The 22408-nt window shown below is 42.1% G+C and overlaps 1 protein-coding gene across 1 annotated transcript; it reads left to right on the top strand.

The window, feature by feature from the left end:
* The first annotated feature begins 11 nt into the window (after positions 1-11).
* On the top strand, positions 12-6071 carry LOC142803217 (BEN domain-containing protein 5-like). Its single transcript, XM_075888312.1, has 4 exons — positions 12-136; positions 4339-4389; positions 5626-5851; positions 5962-6071. The coding sequence occupies exons 1-4, from the start codon at positions 116-118 to the stop codon at positions 6069-6071; spliced, it is 408 nt and encodes a 135-aa protein (XP_075744427.1). The 5' UTR covers positions 12-115.
* Positions 6072-22408: the final 16337 nt, after the last annotated feature.

Below are 22408 nucleotides of genomic sequence, written 5' to 3'. Positions count from 1 at the left end.
TCGCACTGGTTGAGCAGGATAAAAATTTTCTTGCCGGAATCCCCTGGTCAATTCGGAGCAATTTCCCGCTTTCTACTGGCAGATTCGGAGCAAACCACTCCGCAATGGGGCTTCCATGTTGTTTCATCTGGCAAAGGTAGATTTTTCTGGAACTCCGGCAATGCAGGGCTGTCATTTTTGGTACGATCGGGGAATAAGGTTATCTCCAACGTTTTTTTAGGTGGTGTCTCATCACCCTATGGATTTCTTTACATTTTAAAAATGGCATCGTTTGACTTTGCTGAATGAACTGGCGGTTCAGTTTTGACAGTTGTAGCAGCAGCGACCACAAACCGTGTGTGGAAGTGAATTTTAAGAACAAGTTGCCCGACCGGCTGTGCAGATGCCCGAAGATAATCGGCTACGTCGGAAAAGTTCAGGAGCCGGTTTAAGTGTCGTAAGCATAAACAGCTTCTGGACACCCCATGCACAGCATTCATATGTTCCAGTGGCAGATTTGGCTTGGTGTAAGACGTTTTTAGATACTGTCAGTTGGGTAAGCACGCGCTATCGCAGCCGCGAGGACTGCCCCCTCTCGTATCCGGTGGAGGCGGCGCTGCTGTCGCTTTGAGATTGGTGAAGGAGCGTCGTCTGCTACCTCTGCATGTGAAACAGCCGGAAATTAGTTTCCAAATTGCGACAAGAGAGGAGAGGATGCGGCGGAAGGGTGACCTTGAAAACCAAAACGCATGAGAAGGAGGCAGGTTGGGTAGCTTGCTTGATAGGTCCGCGAAACTCGCACGTAGAAAAACTTGGAAAGAGTGCCTGCGCGCGCAGAAGTCAAAGCATGGCCGCCTGGTTCAGTGCGCGGGGTTTTCGAACAATCGGCAGCCGTGGTCAAAAAATTTTTTGTTGCGCCGGCGAGTTCGCGTGGCCTCACAAACTTCGATATTTCGCTGTTCGTCCCGCGCAAATTAACAGCCGTTTTCGTGCTTCCGCACGTGAGCGGAAGGCATGCCGAGTCGAGTGGTGAGCGAGCGAGAACAAGTCCTTGACACGAAACGAATCACAAAATATCAGAGTCGGTGGGGTAGCGTACGCCCGTGCACTAGACGCAGACTTTCGGATGCAGTCGGTGGCCGACGATGTTGGCAAATGGTCTGGTCACTCCAGGCCGGGGATGCCAACGACAGGACCAGCGATTAAAAACGGGGTAGATGGCCGACCGGTCTTCGAAAGATCGGTGACAGTGTGAAAACGCGGGCCTCGCCTGGCTCAGGGTAGCGGCGGGACAAAGGACGGAGGGGTGCATAACAAAAAGCAGTCGGCACTTTCCTTTCTTCATGGGTTGGGGAGCAGCAACTAGAGGCTCGCGGGCGCAGGGTCTGCGTTTAAAAATAAGAATGTATAGGCACCTCGCCGATGCCTGATCGGTGGTCGAAATTGGTTTCCCGGGAAGTTGGGAGACCGCTGACTGTTCGCTGTAACCGATCAGCGGCGCTCGGAGACGTTTGTTGTAAGTGCGATTTTGTGCCGTTGAACCAATATATATTTTAATGGTCACGCGGATAGTGTTCGTTTGAAGCGAAAGTTCGTTTTAAGTGGTGCCGTTATATGTGGGATCGACTGTACTACTTAGTGATAAATAAGGTTCGGGCCTGTACCTAAGAAATGTATGATTATTTATGCATGTTTTGACCATTACCTGCAAGACTTTTCATGGAATAGCAGCTGTTCAGTCCTTGAGAACTGCAGGGTAATTGGGGGGTTTGAAGAAGTACTGCTGATCACAAGTGTTTTCCTCATAGGCATAGCCACTTAGACAGCCCGGCGCACTGAAGGTCAGCATGTTTACTGTGTTAAACTGCTAATTCACTCAAGCTTGCTTGATTGTTGTGTACCATGTTAAATACGATTTGCGTGACAGAAATCTAACCTTCAAGTTCCCGCCTCTGTAATCTGAGCAAGCAAACTAAAAGAAAAAAACAAATTCAACGCTGCCGCGGGAAGCCAGCGGTAGCTCGTTCTCAAAGCTACGTTAGCACCGCGCCCCTCTGAGCGTGTACGAGTCGGTGCCACCTACATAGCGGGCTTTCCCAACTGACAGTATCTAAAAACGGTGTAAGCCGTGTGCTCGCTTCAAGACTTGGGCGGCTGTTCTGGATCTCTCAGTCGAATTCAACATAATAATAGTTGTACACGTAGCTTTACTCACCATAATACCTAAATGTAAATTTACAAAGATTTTTAAGCTACCGTAATTACTCGAATCTAACGCGCACCTTTTTTCCGGTTAAGCGAGTTTATAAATTGCATGATCGTTAGAATCGAGTACAAACAAAAAAATTACGATCAATCTATTGCCATCGGCAAATCCAAAATGGCCGCCCCCTGCGTGCGTCGGCATGGCGCGTCGGCCATTTCTGCCTATGTGTTTCCCATGTGCGGCACTTCGTACGTGTGCTGAGGAGTTCGTCATCTAGTAGTGCATTAGCATAGACGGCGTGGAAGGGCCGACTCCAAAAACTCGATAGCACCACGATGCCGCTTATAAAAGAAAAGTTATGGCGTGTGCAGAAACGGACGGAAATCGGGCCGCATCGGGGTCGTTCGGAGTTCCCGAAACGTGCGTGCGGGACCGGCGGAAACAAAAGCAGAAGATTCTCGACAGCAAAGCTTCACGCAAAGGCTTCAGTGGACCACAGCAGTGCCGGTTTCCGCAAATTAAAGAGCTGCTCGGCAAGTATGTGTTTGAGCAGCGAGCGGCACAGCAGCCCGTGACGACAGAACTGCTCCAAGTGCGGGCTATGCAATTAGTCTTGGAAAAAGGTCTAATGCAGAGCCAGTTTAAAGCGAGCAGGTGCTGGCTAACTAACTTTATTTAGAGGAAAGGCTTTTCCCTCCGAAGGGGAACATGCATATGCGAAAAGTTTTGCGGAGGAGTACGATGAAAAGCTTCACAGTTTTCAGAGGTTCGTCCTAAACTTGCGGCGCAACAACGGCTACCTGCTTGGGCAAATCGGGAATGCCCATCAGACGCCTCTTTACTTCGACATGCCTGGCACCACAACCGTCGAGAAGAAGGGCGCGACGCAACTTCGCGTGCTGACATCGGTCCACGGTAAAACTACCGTGACGGAAAGCTCTGTTACACGTCAGATGGGCATAAGCTTCGCCCGTACCTCATATTTAAATAGAATACGCTCCCGAAAGAAGTAGTTTTTTCGAGTGGTGTGATCGTGCGGGCCGGCGAGAAATATGGGTGCGCGTTGCAATTGATGTCTTACGTTTTTTTTTTCGCGGTGGAAATCGGGTGCGCGTTACAATCGAGGGCGTGGTAGAATCGAGTAAATACGGTAATTGCATATGCTTTTTGCATTAACAAACATTCTTGACAAGCTATTTTTAGGAGATGAAATTCTTCAAGTGTGTGGAGTAAGTTCTATAATTTAATCACTGTAAAGTAGGATGTCATTCTGCCATAGTTAATGTATGTTTTGTTGTAAGGAAGTTGTAATTATGGGCAAACTTTGCACAATTATTATTTTTGAACATTTTATATAACTCAGTTCACACAAAAGCTAGTTTGAATACCGTTATGATTAAGTGATAACAAGTCAGATGCAAGTAGTATGAAGTTAGCCTAGACAAGGTGAGCAGCATTAGAGTAAAAAGAACTGTTGGTAATAATGTGTATGTCCTGAATGTTCTCCTGAATGTTCTCCTGTATGTCCTGAATTATGTGTATTCTGAATGTTCTCTATTGGCAAAAGATTATTGTTATGCATATTTGCCCATGTAATAATGCTAGGTGATTTGACTGTTTATGAAAGCAGGGCCACAATAAGGCATAACAGGAGATAAATAAAGAAGATTTAATGAGGGCTCGTACACCGAAGGCAGTTTTTTGTTTAGCATAAGCAATATGATGGGTAAACCTCACGTTAGGCTCAAGTTTTTGGCCTAGAAAACACACCGAATTGCAGGAATTAAATTGTGATAGCCAATTAAAAGGGAGCTTTGTTTTAGAAACTGTATAAACAATGAACCTAAGTGGGATTAAAATTAGGTTGTTTTAATAACACAATGTAGAACACTGATCAGTTTGTTGTGCAGCTCAGTGATTGGGCTTTTAACAATTTATGGAGCATAAGCTGGAAAAACAATAGGGTTAAAAGTTTCAGCAGCTGTTATTGGGCTGAACAAAGCACAAATGAGGGCTGATAGTTATGTTGTGTCTGAAAATAAAAAAAAAGTTTTGGAAATGATGCCTAACTTTCATACCCAGAAGCCATGCGGGCATATGTGTGCCTAATATTTTTTATAGCTGATCGACTTTTCCTTTGTTCTGCCTTTTAGGGTTTGGGTGCCAGTGATGAACTGCCGCTGTTTTTCCAGGTGGACAATCAAGTAAGTAGCTTTACATTAGCTTGGATAGTTAGGCTAGTTGTATTCGTTCATCTTTTAACGGAATAAGGGCACATACAGACACTTGAACACCGCTTATGTTGTGTGCATTTTCTTCTCCTAGTGTCCGTCTCTGTGTGCATGCCCTTATTCAGTTAAACGATGAAGTAGCTCTACATTTTGTAAATTTATGTTTATTCAGTGCAATACTTTCACTACTGGGTTGAATACATGGTTATGCAACTTGCATTGTACTTTCACTTCCTTGTATGTTTATGCTTAGTTTATTCATCTACTACGGATAATTTTGTAAATTATGAACTGGTGAATTTAGACATTCAGGAGGTTATTTCACGAATGACCAGTGCAATCTTCTGCATTACCCTTTTTTGGAATGTCACGGCAATCAGTAAAAGCTTCATAAATATTTTTGTGACAAGTCCTAATGTCAGGAAAAAGGGGAATGAATTGAGGCTCTGTCTGTTTGATTCCTGAGTTCCTCATTATTGGAGTTGACAAAAGAAATTTTTATCTGCAATGTGCCAGAGCACTTTTTGTCAGTGCCAGCTCTAAGTGCCTTTTAGGGTGTCTGGTGGTCTTTAGTAGAATATTATGGACTCAACATTACTAACAACTGTAACACAACTGTAAGATATGTTACATAGTTGTTAATTTAACTTTCACACATATATAGAGCACTCAAAATTGTAAATAAGCTTTTTTCTTAAAATGTCTTACAGCTTCTCTCAAACTGTTCAGGTGAGACGTAAAGACAGCAATGATGTATGTGATTTGCTTTTCATTGATCATTGAAACGAATGCTTTTTTGTTTCGCTGGAGCCACATTAGTGTAAAATTTTAAATAGGGATTGTGTTGATGTTTTTCTAACTTACTATGCCACCCCACTTTTTGCCCAGTCTTTTAGTATCTAAAAATTAATGATTCTCCTTGTGAAGGCTGGTGTAGTATTGCCATTATTGAGCACTATATGCACCTGTAGACTTACATACATTCTGTGAACTGTATTTGCTTTAGTAAAAGAATATTTGGATAACGTTTAGTATGCCAGTGTTATACAAGATGGCATGCTGTTGCAGAAGTGAATTGTAAGATTCATCAGAACTATTTGAATACATACCAGCAAAACTATACTCGCACGACCAAAGAACGCAAATAACATTTTCAAAAACAAGATATCTCTTGAGTCTTTTATTATGATTCCACATTTTTTCGCGCAGATTCACCTAGGAAACGGCATATTCCTGGAGCAGGAAAAATGGGCATGGCTGCTTTCGCGTCCGAGAGACAGCTTGTTCTGTAAGGAGGCGACCAAGCTTCTGTGGGGTGTGAGTGTCCTCCACAACAGGAGCATCACAGGAGCCCCTTGTCGGCGCTATGTGCGCTCAGAAAACCAGGCACCACCCAGGAGGGCACTCACGCCTAAGAAATTGGAGGCAGTCGGAAGTAAGTGTTTCATGCTTAGTATATTTTGCTGAATTTAGGGACAATAAAATTTATCATTTATATGAACCAGTAAGTCCCTAATTGCTACATATTCCTGCTCATTTTTACAGATGCCTTCAGCAAGTACATTGCTGGGAGACCCAGTGAAACGGCACCAATGGAGAGGTTAAGAAAAATGAACAGATTCATTGCTGAAATGTTGAACGACCTAAATAAGTGAGTCGTCAAAACATTACTCTAGCCTGATCGTGTTTATTTGATATCATTGCAGAACCTACATTACATTGTTTATTTTACTGTGTGCTTCATGAACTAGCATGCCTTTCTTATGTATACATTCTTTTACTGCATGTTAATTTTGACCCCAATAGCTAATCCAACCCATATCACCTGCATAACCTGTAATACCCATACATTTGTTACACTTATACCACCTGTATGACCCGCACCACCCGCATAACCTGCACCACCCGCATGACCCGCACCACCCGCATGACCTGTACCACCCGCATGACCCGTACCACCCGTATGACCCGTGACACCTGTATGCCCCGTATCCAATAACATCGTATGTACAGGTCCTGTACATGTAGGAATAATCAGTAGGGTGCCCACCCGAGAAGCTGGAAAGTCTAACATAATTGTTCAGTTCAAGAACGTACAGAAGAGGGACACTGTTTTTTGAGAAGGCGCGGAAGGCCAGGGTGCGAAATCACCAGGTTGGAATTCCTGATGATGCCAGAGTATTTGTTAATGAGCATCTCTGCCGGGCGTTGAAGCGTCTTCTTTCACTTGCCTTGGCAAGAAGGCATGAATATCAATGGCGCTTTGTCTGGACGCAAAACAGAAAGGTACTTGCGGGCAAAACTGAGGCTAGCAGTGTCATTTATATTGCTTCGGAGGCTGACCTTCAAAAGATCTCGTAGAATACGGTATACGTAATCTTAAAGTTTTCATATTCCTTTTTACTGCACAATGTATAGAGAATTTAGCCTACCATCTGAAATATCCCTGCCTTCACACGGGAGAAATATTTCTGGCCTTCATGTGAACTCGCGTTCACTCGCTCATGAGCAAGACGTTCAAGCAATGTTTCTTGCCGAGTTTATTTTTTCATTTGATGTTATTATGTTCTCTGAAACATGGTATCAAGAATACGGTGAATTGCTTATCATAGATGGGTATAGCCACTTCTTTGTTAATCGCGCAGGAAAACGTGGTGGTGGCGTTGCACTGCATGTTAAGCGCGGAATACATTGCGATGTGCTTGAGGAATTCACCTGCACCACGCCCAATTATGAAGTGCTCAGCGTTAAATCGGACAACATTCTGTTTGTCGTGATTTAATGACAACCTACTGGCAACGTGTCTAATTAAAATTCACTGAAAAACTTTTAGAGCAGGCTTCTCTTCACAAGTACAAAGTTGTTCTTGGTGGTGACTTCAACATTAACATGCTCGATGATGGCACTTCGACCCGTGCAACTGTTAACCTTATGGATTCTTCTGTGTCTGTAGCGTTGTCAAAACACCTGCTCGTGCAACGGCATCTTGTCAATCGGCTCTCCATAATTTCATAAATAACGCTGTTACACAGATTCATACAGCCGCAACCATCAGCTTTGATATCAGCGACCACTGCCCAATATACGTAGTATGCTCATTTTATGTTAATGAAAAATGCTTGCCTGATACCACGTTCAGTTATAGATGTCTATCAAAGGAAAACATGCAACATTTTCGTGCACTTGCACTGCGCACAGACTGGTCATTTTTATATAACGAAAAAGATGCTAGTGAGGCATACAGCGCATTCCTGTCAATTTTCACTCATCTTTACAATTTATCTTTTCCACTCAAAAAAGGCAAAGTAAAGAAACGTATTATAAAGCCTTGAGTGCAGCCTCAACACGTTAGGATGATAAGTAAGAAAAATAGGTTATTCAATAGATTTTCACGCATGCGTGAAGAAAGCGATCTTGTTGCATTTAGGAAGTTACGAAATTCAATAAACAAAGAACTGTGAAAGGCTAATGCCCACTATTATGAAACCCTTTTGGCTTCGGTACAGAGGAAAAATCCAGAAAAAAACGTGGAAAATTATCAACAATGCCGTAAGACATGAAATGTGAAACAGCCTTTCCATGAAGTCACCCTAAACAATAAAAAGGTCACAGGCGTCGCTTTAACGGAACGCTTCAATAATCACTTCGTGGATATGAGGACGTCATCGAATGGCGTGGTCACTAGCATAGCTGTTAATAAATGTATGCATAGCATTTTTTTCGAGCCAACTGATGATACTGAGATTTCTCGTACTTTTTGGGCCTAAAGAACAGCAATGCTGTTAATGCAGGTGGCATTCAAATCAGACGAATAAAATTTGTAATCGACGTCATCGCAATCCACCTTGCTTGTGTGTTTAATCTTTTTCTAGAAACTGGCCATTTTCCAAGTGCTATGAAGAAAGCCAGGGTCTCAGTGATATTTAAAGGCGGTAATCGAAATGACTTAGGGAACTCTAGGCCTATTTCTATTCTGTCCACCTTTTCTAAGGGTTTAGTGAAGGAGATCTCCGTTAGAATCAGTTACTTTTCTTTAAGGAATAACATTCCGTCTGACTGTCAGCACGGATTCCACCCAGGCAGGTCGACAGAGACAGCATTGCTATGTCAAAAGGAGCTAGTGATTGATAACATTGATGCAGGAAAACTAACTTTAGGTATATTTGTAGACTATAGCAAGGCATTCGATCGCTTAAATCATGAACTTTTAATAAGAAAGCTTGACAGCTACGGTATTCGGGGCGTGGCAAACTTGTTGTTTCGATCATATCTGTCCGGGCGGACTCAGTGCGTGGCTATGGAAAATTTCTGCTCTTCATATCGCGAAATTAAATCGGGAGTACCGCAGGGTAGCGTATTTGGACCATTCTTATTTAATGTGTATGTAAATGACATTTCTGAAATTGTTAGTGATGCATCCATTGTGCTGTACGCTGACAATACAAGTTTGTTTGTCTATGGCCATGAACTTGCTCATCTGTCGCAGAAATCTCGCAATATTCTTTCTAATCTGTCGGCGGGGTCTCGTAATAATGCTCTAACAATTTACAGCTCGAAATCGAAAGCCATATTGTTCAAGGCGAGACGCAGCCAATCTTGTTTCAATCAAGAATTATTCTTAGACGGTGCTCCCATTGAAATTTTGAGAAAATACCAAGTGTTAGGCGTTACGTTTTCAGAACACATGACTTGGACCGATCACGTTGAACTAATATCAAAATCGTTGTCATCTGCCGCTGGTGTGCTGTCTCGCCGTCAGCAATTTTTTCCTGAAAAGGTGAAGTTGCAAATATATTACGTCTTGTTTAAATCGCATATTCACTATTGTGCGCTTGTATGAGCCACCACCACGAAAGCTAATATTCGTACAGTTCTTCTACTTCAAAAACGCGCACTTCGACAAATAGCCAATGTACCCTATTTTCATCCTAGCGCTCAAATTTTTCAAAAACATAATATAATACGTGCAACAAATCTTTACGAATACCGACTTTTATATTCAGTTTGTTTCAGCTCCGACAATATCAAATCCTTCCTAAAACATACGTCATGACTCGAATACAAAAAAAGTGACTCGCGCACTCGTAGCCACGACAGGTGGTTAGTACCATTCAGACGCACAAATTATCTTATGCAGTCACTACGACATAGCCTACATTCGTTGTTAAATAAAGTGCAAGGGGAAACATTTAATCCGAATATTTTGACTCGCAAACAAATTAGACAATACTTTTGTAAATGAAAATGAACATATAAAAGACATCGTTATTACATTTTCGCATTTTCGGTTATATTATCTACTTCGCGCTCAGTGTTTCAGTATACAAAGTATCATCATATTGTGCATCATATTCATATTTATAGTAGTGCTTTTCTTAGCGTTGTAAATTCTATTGTTTCTTATGTATCACAATGTACTGTCACATCTCTTCTCACATATGTATTACATTTTTATGTTATTTGAAGTACCATGTGTTTGTGAGAGATCACTAGTGTAATTCAACATGTTGCAAGTTCCTAGTTTCAATTAAAATGGTGTATTTTATTTTGATATATGCTAAACATCTGTATTTATGTTGCTTTTAGTGTTACTGCTGCCATGTGAGGGCCTTCAGGCACATTCAAGTTGTACTATGCAGCTTTTCGCCTGAAGGACCCCCAACAATTTTGTTGGAAAATAAAATCATTTCTGATTCTGAGCATTTCTGATATGGTTTGGTTATGGCACAACGCAGCCATCAAATATCCAGCTTCCAGTTTCAGACTTAGTCGACCTGTTCCGAAACTTTACGCACTGTACAAACCACACCTTCAAATCAGTAAATTGTCCAAAAATGAAGAAAAATGCGATTAATATATGAGAAAATATAGTACATGCATTGAAAAAAGACAAGTGCAAGCAGCAGCAGTGTAAAGGGCATATTCAGGCTGTATGAGGAATGTCGTGGAACTGGTAATGATGAGTACTAATGCATCAACAGCAAGCAAACATTTCAAAGAAGCGCTGCTGCCTACCTTGTTATTTATAAGAGTCAAAGCTGTAAGGGGCATCCCCCCCCCTCGCACTGGCACCTGCCCCCCTAAAAGCGAAAAAATTGGATAGTTTTGTCAGTCATGAAATAAGGTGATTCTACACAAGCATGCAACCATAGCTGACAAACACGAGCACTTAAACAACATTAAAAGAGAGGTCCCCAAGCACAGCCCCTAAAGAGCCCTTTGAAGCTCACTAGCCGCTACAGTGCTATGAGGAAAGCATGCAAGGAACTTGTTCCTTTCAAGTATTTGTTTTTGTTAAGCTATGCATGGATGAGTCATGTCAATATTCCTCGAACCAGGGTGCAAATGGCAACTATTGGTCCCCTTTTTCAGGAATCATAGCAATTGAGAATTGAGATTAGCATATACGTCTTCTGGATTCAATCTCACTTAACTCTACAAAAGAAATCGCTGGTTAAAGCAAATGTGTGCGCTCCCAAGAGTGAAGGGTTTTTTGTGCTGTTGGTAGTCTCAACAAAAACTAAGTGCTGAGAGAACACCATGTAAAGAAGCCGTCTAGTGATAGTTACCAAAATAGCACCTGTCAGCGCTAGCAACTGCGCCTTTAGGTCCATATCATTGTTATTGCAATAATGTATTCTAAATGAATAAAGAATTACTAGCTCACTGTGTGCTAGCCACGTCTTTCAGGACCATCAAGTTCTACCATCTATCCATCCACCCATCCATCTTAAATGCATACACATACCTACTTAAAATAGAATACAAATCAGATGAATTCATTAATGTTGAGGAAGAAATCAAATTGTGTTCAGATAAACTGAGGCATTCCAGAATAATAAACAACAGTTCAAGCAATAATTTCATATTCGCCAGCAAGACCAGTCCCACCACGTAGATTGCATTGCTCAGCAGCGGTTCCCTTTTTGAAGTTGGTGAATACTTGTTTGTCCTTAGTGTCCCTGTCTGAGACTCTTTTTCAAAACACTTTCTCTGTGACTTCGCAGCGTCACGTCTTCTCTCTTCTTCATAGACTGAGTGCCTCATGCCTAAAAAAAAAGCAGCAATAGGGGCTAATTTGTACATGAAACATCACCCTGTGTTTCGTTTTTTCTGGTATTAGTCTACAGCGCATCACAAGCATGATGAATAATGGCACTACTTGAGATGCAACACTTTTCTGTCAGACCAAAACACTTCTGCGTTATCCCTGTCTCTGTTCACTCATGTTGATCAGTGCCCTGCATAGGTTTGCAAAAAAACCTGGAAATACTCGCACTCACTCATGAAATATAATTGGTCTTTTGGCCTCACTCAGACTCGCAGCTCAATGAAAGTATGACCAAGTCTGGTGAGTCAACTTCCGAGCCCCTTAAAATATGATTACCTTTTTCATCTATGATTTTAATGCTCAATAAAAGCAATATATTGCATATTCGGTGCTCCAGTGCACCTTGCAGTGTCTCTTGTCAGTGTAGCGGCCTCCCTCCACAGGGCATTGCGCCTTGAGCTCTCAATTTTCACAGCTCACAATGTCTCAATGCACAAGCATTTGTACACCTACTCAATATTTATAGCTGATAGGCAAGAACAACATTGAGGGAGGGGAGGAGAGTCAAGGTGCCTTAACATGCCCTTCTGTGAATTTTTTTTCGGCATGTTCTAATGAAAATATCGGAGGCTCCATCTCTTTGAATAGAGATGAAATTACTGGGTTGCAGTCACTTAATAAAGGTTCGAGATTAAAAGGTTGTAACTAAGGCACCAAATACGCAACATATTGCTGTTAAGGAGCAATGAAACTATGTGTTGAAAAGATCATCAACTGGAGCACCAAGTATGCCACATATTGCTGTTAAGGAGCATTGAATTCTTGTGTAGAAAAGATCACCATATTTTAACGGACTGGGAAGTCGACTCACCAGACTTTGTCAAACTCGCATTGAGCCACGAATGTGAGTCCACGAGTAAGGCCAAAGGAAAAAATAAGCTTCATGGGCTGGGAGGCGGCGCTCAGAAGCTCGGAGCTCAACGACCAGCTCTGGGCTGTCCGGCAGGCCGAAGATGCCGCCCGAGTTCAGGGACTCAGCGCCGCCATCTGAGGCCACCAAGACCAAGCTGCCGGCCAAGTTCTAATAAAGTTTCCTCTCTCTCTTCATGGGTGAGTGTGAATGACTGCGACATTTCTTTTTAACCTATGAAGGGTGCTGCTCAATATAAGCACGCAGAGGCAGGGTAAATGAAGAAGTGGTTCAGTTGGTGAGAAATTGTGTTATGATGTAGAAGAGTGCTTCGGTTGGCCAGAAACGTGTTGCATTATTAAGTAGTGCCATCGATCATCTTACATCGCTGCCGAGAAAAACAGTGACCAGAAAAAATTAAAAACAACACAGTGTGATGTTTTACATACCAAACAGCTCCTAATGCCACCTTATTAGGGCATCAGTCAGTCAGTCTATGAAGAAGATTTATTAGATGGTGCTGTGCAGTCACTGAGGAGGTGTTTTGAAACAGAGTCTTACAAAGTGAAACTGAGGAGAAATGACGATTCACCGACTGCAGCAGGGGAGCGCCTGGTCAACACTGCAGTCTACATGAAGGGACTTAGTCAGGCTGGTGATGAAATCATTGCTTGAAGGGTTGAATATTGTAGAGCGCCCGAGTTTCATGCTTGTGATGAGCAATACTTGATTATGTCACCATTATTGTTAAACCCATCTGAGGTGTTCGGTGATCTACCTACCCGTTCATTCAGAATAAATTATTGCAATAGCAAATATATTACACGTTCAACAGCTGCTACCTTTGAATATAACGGCGCAGTTACGCGTGCTAATGATATTTATCCTAATTAGATAAATATCACTACACGGCTTGTTCACGTGGTGTGCTCTCAACTTCATCTATTCGCTGAGACTACTGACAGCACGAAAACACCTCACTCTTTCAAGCACTCACATTGACTTTCACCAGTGCTTTGTTTTGTGAGATTCAATCTGAAGAGTTAGCTGCTAATCTTTGTACAGCATTCCCATTTGCTCCTATTTCATTCATTGCTTCGTGCTTGTAACAAAACTCTGAGCTCAGAATTTATCTTTGGACCACGATCGGCATTTGCTCGTGTGCTAAAACAGAGGTGCATTAGCCGAAGTACAATTTGGAGCAATTTTTAGAGCAGCAAAATGTTCCTTTTGGAGCACTAAATTCCAAGTTTGGAGGAGGTTACGGAACAAAAAAAACATGCATATTTGTCATGACGTAGCCACTTTAGAGAAGTGTAAAAAAGGCTTACATTCAGAGAAAAAAAGAGTTGTCAACAAGTCAACATAGCCTAAATTGTGTAGTGTGAGCATACCATTTACTACTGTTTCAATGAAGGTAGTATTTTGAACCACATCGCTAAGGACCCAATGATAAAGTCCTTATTAGCACTTACTGCGCCTGCTAAATTGTTTGACAAACTCCGAGAATTTCGATATCAATCTGCCGAGATAACGACCTTGAACTTTCGGAGATTCGTAAATCCGAGAAGTAGGGGTGGCGAAAAACAATTCTGGCTCACTGGCATTCGTTCCTGCAGACAAGCATAAAGTCCCACTTTGCTTCAAATGACTACCGGATGCTTATTTAGACGTCAGTCATTATACTGGTATTTAGAATTGAACGGTGTACAAACGCATGAGTAACTGGGCAAATTGTACAGCGTCTCAGTATCGCGAACTGCCCCTTGTAAATCTCAACACGTTTTTTTTTTGGGGGGCATCGGTGTAGTCCGGCAAAGGTGGATAAACAGCTTTAAAACCAAAGTCTATGTGAGCAATGTCAACAAATTTTGTAACAACCCACCACCCTCCTACCCCCCCCCCCCCCCTTTTTTTTCACCGTGAGGCTTGTGCCGCTTCGGCTACCTTGCAAGGCGTGTTCGACCAGATAAAGTAACAACAGTGCGCCCGTTGTCCCGGCAACGGTACCCGATATCTATCGCCAGGACCGTGGGAAGGACGACGCAGCTTCAAGAGAGAAATGTTTTATGTGCCACTGATAAGGTAATCAACGCCGGCATTCGCAGCACGTCAAGTTTGTTCGAGCCTTAATAAGCCATAGTCGCGTTTTCTGGCAAAAAAACTTACATTGTCCGCGAAGCGTTGGGGGCTACATCAACACATTTTTGTTTTGAAGTTCGGTCGTCCCACCGATACGTATCTGTTGCGGTCAGCGGACCAAAGGGGATGCACTGTTATAACTTTATCTGGTCGATCACGTCTCACGAGCATAGAGTGGGTGGCTAGATTATTTTAGGTGTATTCTAGACACTGTAGTTCGGGTCTGCACGCTTTGACTGATGGCGCGAAGCTGCAGGTGGCCGACATGGGCTGCATTGCTCACCGAAATTAAAACACCTGAAAAAAAATTGAGGCTGACTGGACATTTTGGTGCGGCCTGATGCAATTACAACAATTTCACGGGTTTGACGCAGCTCGGTGCAGCAATCGAGAATGGTATCAAATTGGCGCAATCGGCGTAGCTGTTGCACCCCTGATAAAAGGACCCGATATTAAACAATTCAAGTTTTAGCAGTGTATTTTGGTGGGCTGGTAAGTCAGCCATTTGATTGATTGATATGTGGGGTTTATCGTCCAAAAACCACCATATGATTATGAGAGACGCAAGTGAGTCATTGAAGTCTACCCGGTTACTGCCTCCTATTAAGGGGTTGTGACCATAACTTTTCTGGACCACGTGACTACTTTACAATTATTGAATAAGACAGGTCTGCTGGTGTATGAAAACTCTGCCCCATTTCAGAGCACTGTGTCACTTAGAGAAGAGCGGGCAAGTCCCAGACTTCCACGTATTTTTGACCCTATTGTGGTCATTGTTGAGCATGTAATGATAATAGCAACCACATGTTTATACTAATTTGTTCAGAGTCTTGTGTTCTATTGATCTAACCAAATTATGGTTTATTTTTTAAGTAAAATGCATTTGTTACTCCTGTACATGACTTTAGACAAGTTTTGTACACGTGCTTCAGATCAAATGAAAGCTATTATAAACCGTCAATTTCAGTTCAGTACACCATCATGTGTTGCTTGAGCATGTGCACAAACAGTCAGCATGACATATTTTGCTATTTTAAAGTTATCATACTGAAATAACAAAAAATGCCATTTCGAGAAGATAGAGTTCAATTTAAGCAATGGAAATTGCACAGTTTTTACTGTGCCAAACTATAATTTTTACTGTGCCAATTTATCTATTTCACTGTGTCTGACTTCTATAACAAATTAAACATACTAGTTGGACGGCTTTTTCTTTTCCCTAAAAAATGCTAAACTTGATGCTTTTTGTCAATTTACGAAAAAAAATAAGCTACGATTATACCATCTGTAAAAAGACCATTTGCTTTCAGGTCGCTTTTTTCAGCTGATTAAAAAAAAGATACGTAGGATAAGGAGCAGTGCTGTAATATTTTAAGCGAACCCCCCACCTAAGCAAGTGCCATCCTCGCTCTTTTAAGATAGTTAAAACATGCGCCAACAACTGAGCAAGCTACCCCTCCCCCCGCCTTCCTGCAATTTCTGCAGTTTCCTTCAATTTCTTTATTTAGAAGCGCAACGAGGTTGCAAAATTATAGCGAATGCATGCATGCATATTCATTGAAGTGTTTCAGTTTCGTTGGAAACACATGTGACTTCACCACCATCATGATGATTTGTGATGCAAGGCCGAGCAAGAACCCCACTCCCCCCCTCCAAATCTTGTCACTTTCACCATAGTGGGAGCACTTGCTCAGGATTGCACGGTACATGAAAATTATGGAAAAAGAGTGTGCTGTCATATCTAGTAAACAATGAAAAAGTACTTTTTTTCTCAATTTTGCTTGCCCTGCTCCCTTCATGCACAAAATATTAACATAACCTTTACAAATATTATTTATTCTGTCCACCATTTCGCAATAGAATATGGTGCCCGCTGATATTGTGAACTACTTTTCTGTCAAATTCATGAGCAGAATTAAGAACGTATATGAACACCTTGTTTACTGTACAATGTGCATATTTCTTGCTCTTACTTGCTCGTACATAAGTTCTATTTTTTTCCTGCCTTTTTTGTGTATTCAAGTTCTACCCATTCCTGCATGGGCCCGAGATACGGCCTCCAGTATTGTGAAATAAAATAAAAATAAGCCAGATTGAAATTCACATAAAGTTTTTTCCCTGCACTAAGAGAACATGTAGATTCAACTATGTTCAAGAAGCATGTAGTTGGCAGACTTGTACACTATTGCGTCTATTGTAAACATCAATGCCATTGGAAGCTAAAGTTCTTAACAGTGCACACTTGCCTGAAAGCTTCTTTTGGAAGTGCGTGAAGCCCTGTCAATGTGAGGCATTATTGGTAAGGACTGTGGTAGCGGCTCAGAAGTGGTATTACTGGTTGTGATTCAGCAATTACTGAAGTGAAATCTAGGCTGTGGTGGTGGTGGCACAAGCTGCAGTGCTTGTGCCGAAGGTGGCACCTGGAGGATATGACTGAAACTTACGGGGTGGCCGATTATAGGTACCAAGAAATCATGAAAAAGAATGTTAACTACATTATGGATATTCACATCCTAGAGTGACAAACAGCTGAGCTTGTTGGTAGAGACTTATGCTGGACTTCTGTGAACATAATAAGTAAGAAGCGTAGCAAGTAGCGGGTGTTTCGTGGGTAGTCCTTACATTCACAACCTAGCTCGCAGGCTAAAGAAAGTGATAAATAGATACAACTTCAATGTATTATGGCCACCAATCGACTAGGTACTAGGTGAGACATGCGCCGTCGTGTTGTCAAAAATGCGAGTGGACAAGAAGCTGTACTTTCATTTGTTTCGTAAGCACACCAAAAGTTTGTTCATTATATTACATGCGCAAAGTAAAATGTTCATTTTAGCTTCGGACGTACTTACATAGAACAGAGGGGTCAGCGTTAAATAGAGAATAATGAAATATAAGAGAATGCAAGCTGTAGGCTCACCGAATACTCCATCTTTAAATTGTCGAAGGTGACAATCGAAAGCGCAGGCTGACCGAAAAAAAAGTGAAGTTCACTCAAATAGAAAATGTATTTCCACATATGGCTGATTCAGATTGTCATTTATGGCCCAATCCGAGTTTGAGTTACTCGGCTTGTGAGGGAGTTGGCCGACCTATGGCTGAGAAAGGTTCCGAAGTCTGCAATTGCTTTCCTCCAAAGCCTCTATTTGTTGCTCTAGCCACTCGTTCCATTTTAATAATTTTCTTCCCTTTCTAGAAGAGGCTCAATCAAACAAGCTTATAATTGCCAGAGCTATCATCATTCAGGGCTCTTTTTTTTCTTAAATGGTTGCCTTCTGTTACTTTTTACTGCGGGAGGGCGGGGGTCATGGGAGTGTATGTATGTATATATATATATATATATATATATATATATATATATATATAGGCAGGCATGGTGGTTGGGTGGCCGTAGCGTTGCATATAGTCCAGAAGATCCTCCATCAGTGGTCACAACGTGGTTTATTTCGACGTTATGAAGGCGAGACTCTAGGCCGAAACGTCGAAATAAACCACGTTGTGACCGCTCACGGAGGATCTACTGGACTATATATATATATATATACGTATATATATATATATATACACTCTTTGGCATTACTGTCTGTTAGATCTCATTAATATTGTGTCAAAACACGGAAAAACGAGCCCTTAGGTATGCACTTCTCTCCCATATATATATATATATATATATATATATATATAGAGAGAGAGAGAGAGAGAGAGAGAGAGAGAGATCTAACAGACAAAACACGAAAAAACGAGCCCTTAGGTATACACTTCTTTCCCTTATATACATACACACACACACATATATATATATACATATATATATATATATATATATATATATATATATATATATATATATATATATATATGTGTGTGTGTGTGTGTGTGTGTGTGTGTGTGTGTGTGTGTGTGTGTGTGTGTGTATATATATATATAGAGAAGTAGATCCTCCTTGAGCGGTCACAACGTGGTATATTTCGACGTTTCGGCCTAGAGTCTGGCCTTCATCAGGATTGAAGGCACAGTTTGTTGGTGTTCAGCTTTACACAATCTCAAATCAGAGTGTGGAGAGAAAACGGGAAAAAAAGAGAAGAAAAAGAAAGAGAGCGAAAAGAAAAAAAAGGGAGAAAAGATAAAAAGAGCATAAGGTGGACTCCCCCTCCTCCGGGGCGCCCCCTACCACATCCCCCTTCATCTCTCTCCCCTTTCTCATTTTCACCTTTCTGCTCTCTGCGGTCTGTGTATGCTTCCTTTAACTAACGCATTCTTCCCGACCAGATGGCGCCTCCTGGCTCTGGCGGTTCGGTGTGGGGCAAAAAGAGCTTTCTTAAGAAGTTTTGGCCTTTAACTACTCAGCACCCGTCGACAATTCGTCGTCGAAAGAGGGTGGCCGCGTATTGCCGCAGAGGCTGGCAAGCGGGCGCAATGCGAATTCCTTGCCCGCTTCTGGATTACGCGTGCAGTAGGGGCCTCCCAACTGTGTACAGGGTTGCTGTTCGGCATGTCATGCTTGGCACAATTGATTGGGTAGTAAAGTAAAAACAGAAAACAGACGACAGCGGTACTTAGGAAGAGTAGTCACACTTGGCATTGTTTTGAGTTGTCCAGTGCCCTTCGCAGCTGCAGTGCCGTTAACTCAGTTAATATTTTCATTATTACCGTTATTGTTTTCTAATGCTTTAATTGCAGAAAGTGTACCAGGATTCTCATCGAGGGTGTTAAATCGGTGGATAAGGTATGACTCTCGTTGTTCACGTTCTCGATTTGATTTAAATCCTGTCTCTAAGAGCGTTACTGATAGTTTGTCGAATGCATGGTCGGGAAGATTGAGATGTTTTGATAGAGGTAGACTGGGGGCTGATTTCGCATGGGCTCTGTGATTATTGAAGTGAATCCTAAATGGTGTTTCTGTTTGTCCGATGTACTGTATACTACACACGTTGCGTTCGAGTATTTATACCACATTAGAGAAATCGCATGTTAGGTTTCCTCGTATGTTATTCGAAAACATGGATTGTGTCATATACTTAGAAATTTGGCGCAACCTCGACTCACGCAAACACTCACACAAGCACACACACTTACACCAGAGCAACACACACGACACGCAGCGCTTTTCTAAGTATATGATGTATAACCAACTAGCCCAACAACAAGTTTTATTATGGATTGTGTGCTGGTTGCTTTGTGTGTTTCTCGCATCGCCTTACATACAAGACATCGTGGCTTTACACAAGATTGGCATGAATAATTGGGGGCTGATGTATTAGTTTGAGAGTGAACAAGTGTGTCTTTGAGGTTACGTGGTCATCGGTAAACAACGCCTGGAGCGGATGGGAATTCGCGTTTCAGACGTTCACTTTGTTCCAGAATGTTGTAATGTCGTTTAAGGATTTTGTTTACATTGGGGAAGTTTGTGCTATAAGTCAAGCAGAGGCTTGTTTGTTGTGGGTCTTCTTGCGGTGGTCGCTTCATAAGTAAGTCTTCAAGCTTTAGTTTTCTCGCTTTTTGTACAGCGTCATCAAATACATGTGGGGGTAATTTAGTTTCTCGAACATAAGTTTTAGCCTCTGTGAGCTCGTGTCAAAGTCAGCGTCTCTAGAGCAGATTCGCTTAAACCGGTGAGCCTGACTGTATGGAATACTGTTTTTAAAGTGGCGTGGGTGATCGCTTTGGTAATGAAGGTATTGTTGTCAATCCGTTGGTTTGCGATATAGGGTTGTAGAGAGCTTCTCTTCTTCTATGGTTGTGGTAACATCAAGAAAGTTTACGGTTACTTGCGAGTACGTGTGTGTGAAGTGTTTGTACGGATGTACAGCGTTGTAAGTGTCGATAAAGCTGAGAAGTTCGTCCTCGCTGTAAGTTCAAATAAGAAAGATGTCTATGTATCTTCTGTATACACTGGTTTCAAGAAACTTTGTGCAAGAAATTCTGATTCTAGATTTCCCATAAATATGTTGGCATAATTAGCTGCCATTTTGGTGCCCATAGAGGTCCCGCTGATTAGTCGAAAATACTCTTGGTTAAACTCGAATGAATTTAATTTGAGGACCATCCTCGTCAAAGTTGCGATGGCAGAGAGATCTGGGGTGTTAGATTGTCTTTGGTTTGTGTACATGTTTTGTAATGCAGCCATGCCGTCATCGTGAGGAATATTTGTATACAATGAAGATACATCTAGAGTAACCAAGTACGAGTTTTTCGGCACACACAGACCCACAATGTCTCGAAGAAAATGTGTGGTGTCTTTTATGTACGACGCGAGGGTGCATGGAATCTGGCTTATTAGTTTGTTCACGTACTCTGATATGGGTTTAGTTATTGTACTGATGCCTGATATGATTGGTCAACCTGGATTACCGGGTTTATGAATTTTTGGGAGGATGTAAAAGCGACCTGGACGAGGTTATGCTGCTTGTATTTGTTTGGGGTCAGTGTTGGTTATATTTTCTGTATCCAACAGTTTCTTTAGTTCTGTTGATACGATACGTTCGTATTCGTCTGTCGAATCACCTGGGAGGCGTTCGTAAAATCTTGAGTCGTCTAGTTGGTGGTATGCTTCTTGTAAGTAGTTGGTTGTATTAAGGACTACAATTGCTCCTCCTTTGTCAGCGGGTTTTACGTTATGTCTCTCCTAGATGCCAAATTTCTCATACTTATTATTTCACATTTTGTCAAGTTTTCTCGGTTTTCTTTCTGTCTGTGGTATTCGTGTACTATATCTTTCTGTACTGCGGTGATATAAAGGTCCAGGCACTTGTCTCGAATACTTTTCGGTGTCCAATCATTTGTTTTACGACAGTGAGTTAATTCGTGGTTAGAAGGCCTGTGCAAGAAATATTTGTGCAACCTTAAGCTTCGAGCGAAGTTGTCGAGGTCTCGGAGCAAGTGGAATTCATCGAAAAACTTTGTGGTCGGGCAGAAGCCTAGTCCTTTAGATCGCAGTTTTTCTTCGTCAGGTGACAAGCTCGTGTCCGATAGGTTTACAACCACAGTGTCACAGGGTGTGTTCCTAGATGGGTGCTCGTTTGTACCGTTGGTGGTTTCCTGCGTGGTGGTGTTGTAGTGATAAGGAACTATATCAGGGAATGCGGGGTTGGGCACATGGTCTCTTTTGAGTTTATGAATTTTTGTGGTCATGGTGGCTTGGTATTTATTCTGTTCAAATTCTGTCAATCGGGTGATTTCTTCGTTCGTTAAAGCGTTGTGGCGGAGAATGGTTTTGGTCATAGCGACCAGTTTCTTTACCTGCTTATCACCGCGATTAAGAGCGATCTCGGGTTATTTAGGAGATGCCTCAAGGAGGACATTTTTTCATGTTATTTGGTCGTGTTTATCTCGGTTTGTAGCGGCTTGTGTGAGGGAGAGTGTCATACCCTTGGGGGCTATTCTAGCACGAAGGTACACTTGCAATGATGATTTATGCATTTCAAGTCTAATTCGTTTGTCAGCAAGTTTTCGTACTTTAAAGAAAGTGGCACTGCAACTGGGAAGCGTGAGCTGGATTGACATTTCAGAAGTCAATCTTTTTTAGGGTGCGGGGAACCTCATCTGCACACCTCACCTGCTCACCTCATCAGTGCAATCCCCGAACCTGTCTGGTCGGGAAGAATGCGTTAGTGAAAGGAAGCATACACAGACCGCAGAGAGCGGAAAGGTGAAAAGGAGAAAGGCGAGAGAGATGGAGGAGGAAGTGGAAGGAAGAGTGGAAGGGGGCGCCCAGAGGAGGAGTCCACCTTTTACTCTTTTCATCTTTTTTCCTTCTTTTTTCTTTTTTCTTCTTTTTTCTCTTTTTCCTCTTTTTCTCTCCCCCTCTGATTTGAGATTGTATAAAGCATTAAAACACCAACAAAAACACCAACAAACTGTACCTTCAATCCTGATGAAGGCCATACTCTAGG

The sequence above is a fragment of the Rhipicephalus microplus genome, chromosome 3 (assembly GCF_043290135.1).
Source record: "Rhipicephalus microplus isolate Deutch F79 chromosome 3, USDA_Rmic, whole genome shotgun sequence".
Classification (NCBI taxonomy): Eukaryota; Metazoa; Arthropoda; class Arachnida; order Ixodida; family Ixodidae; genus Rhipicephalus; species Rhipicephalus microplus.
This window is presented reverse-complemented; position numbering and strand designations above follow the sequence as displayed.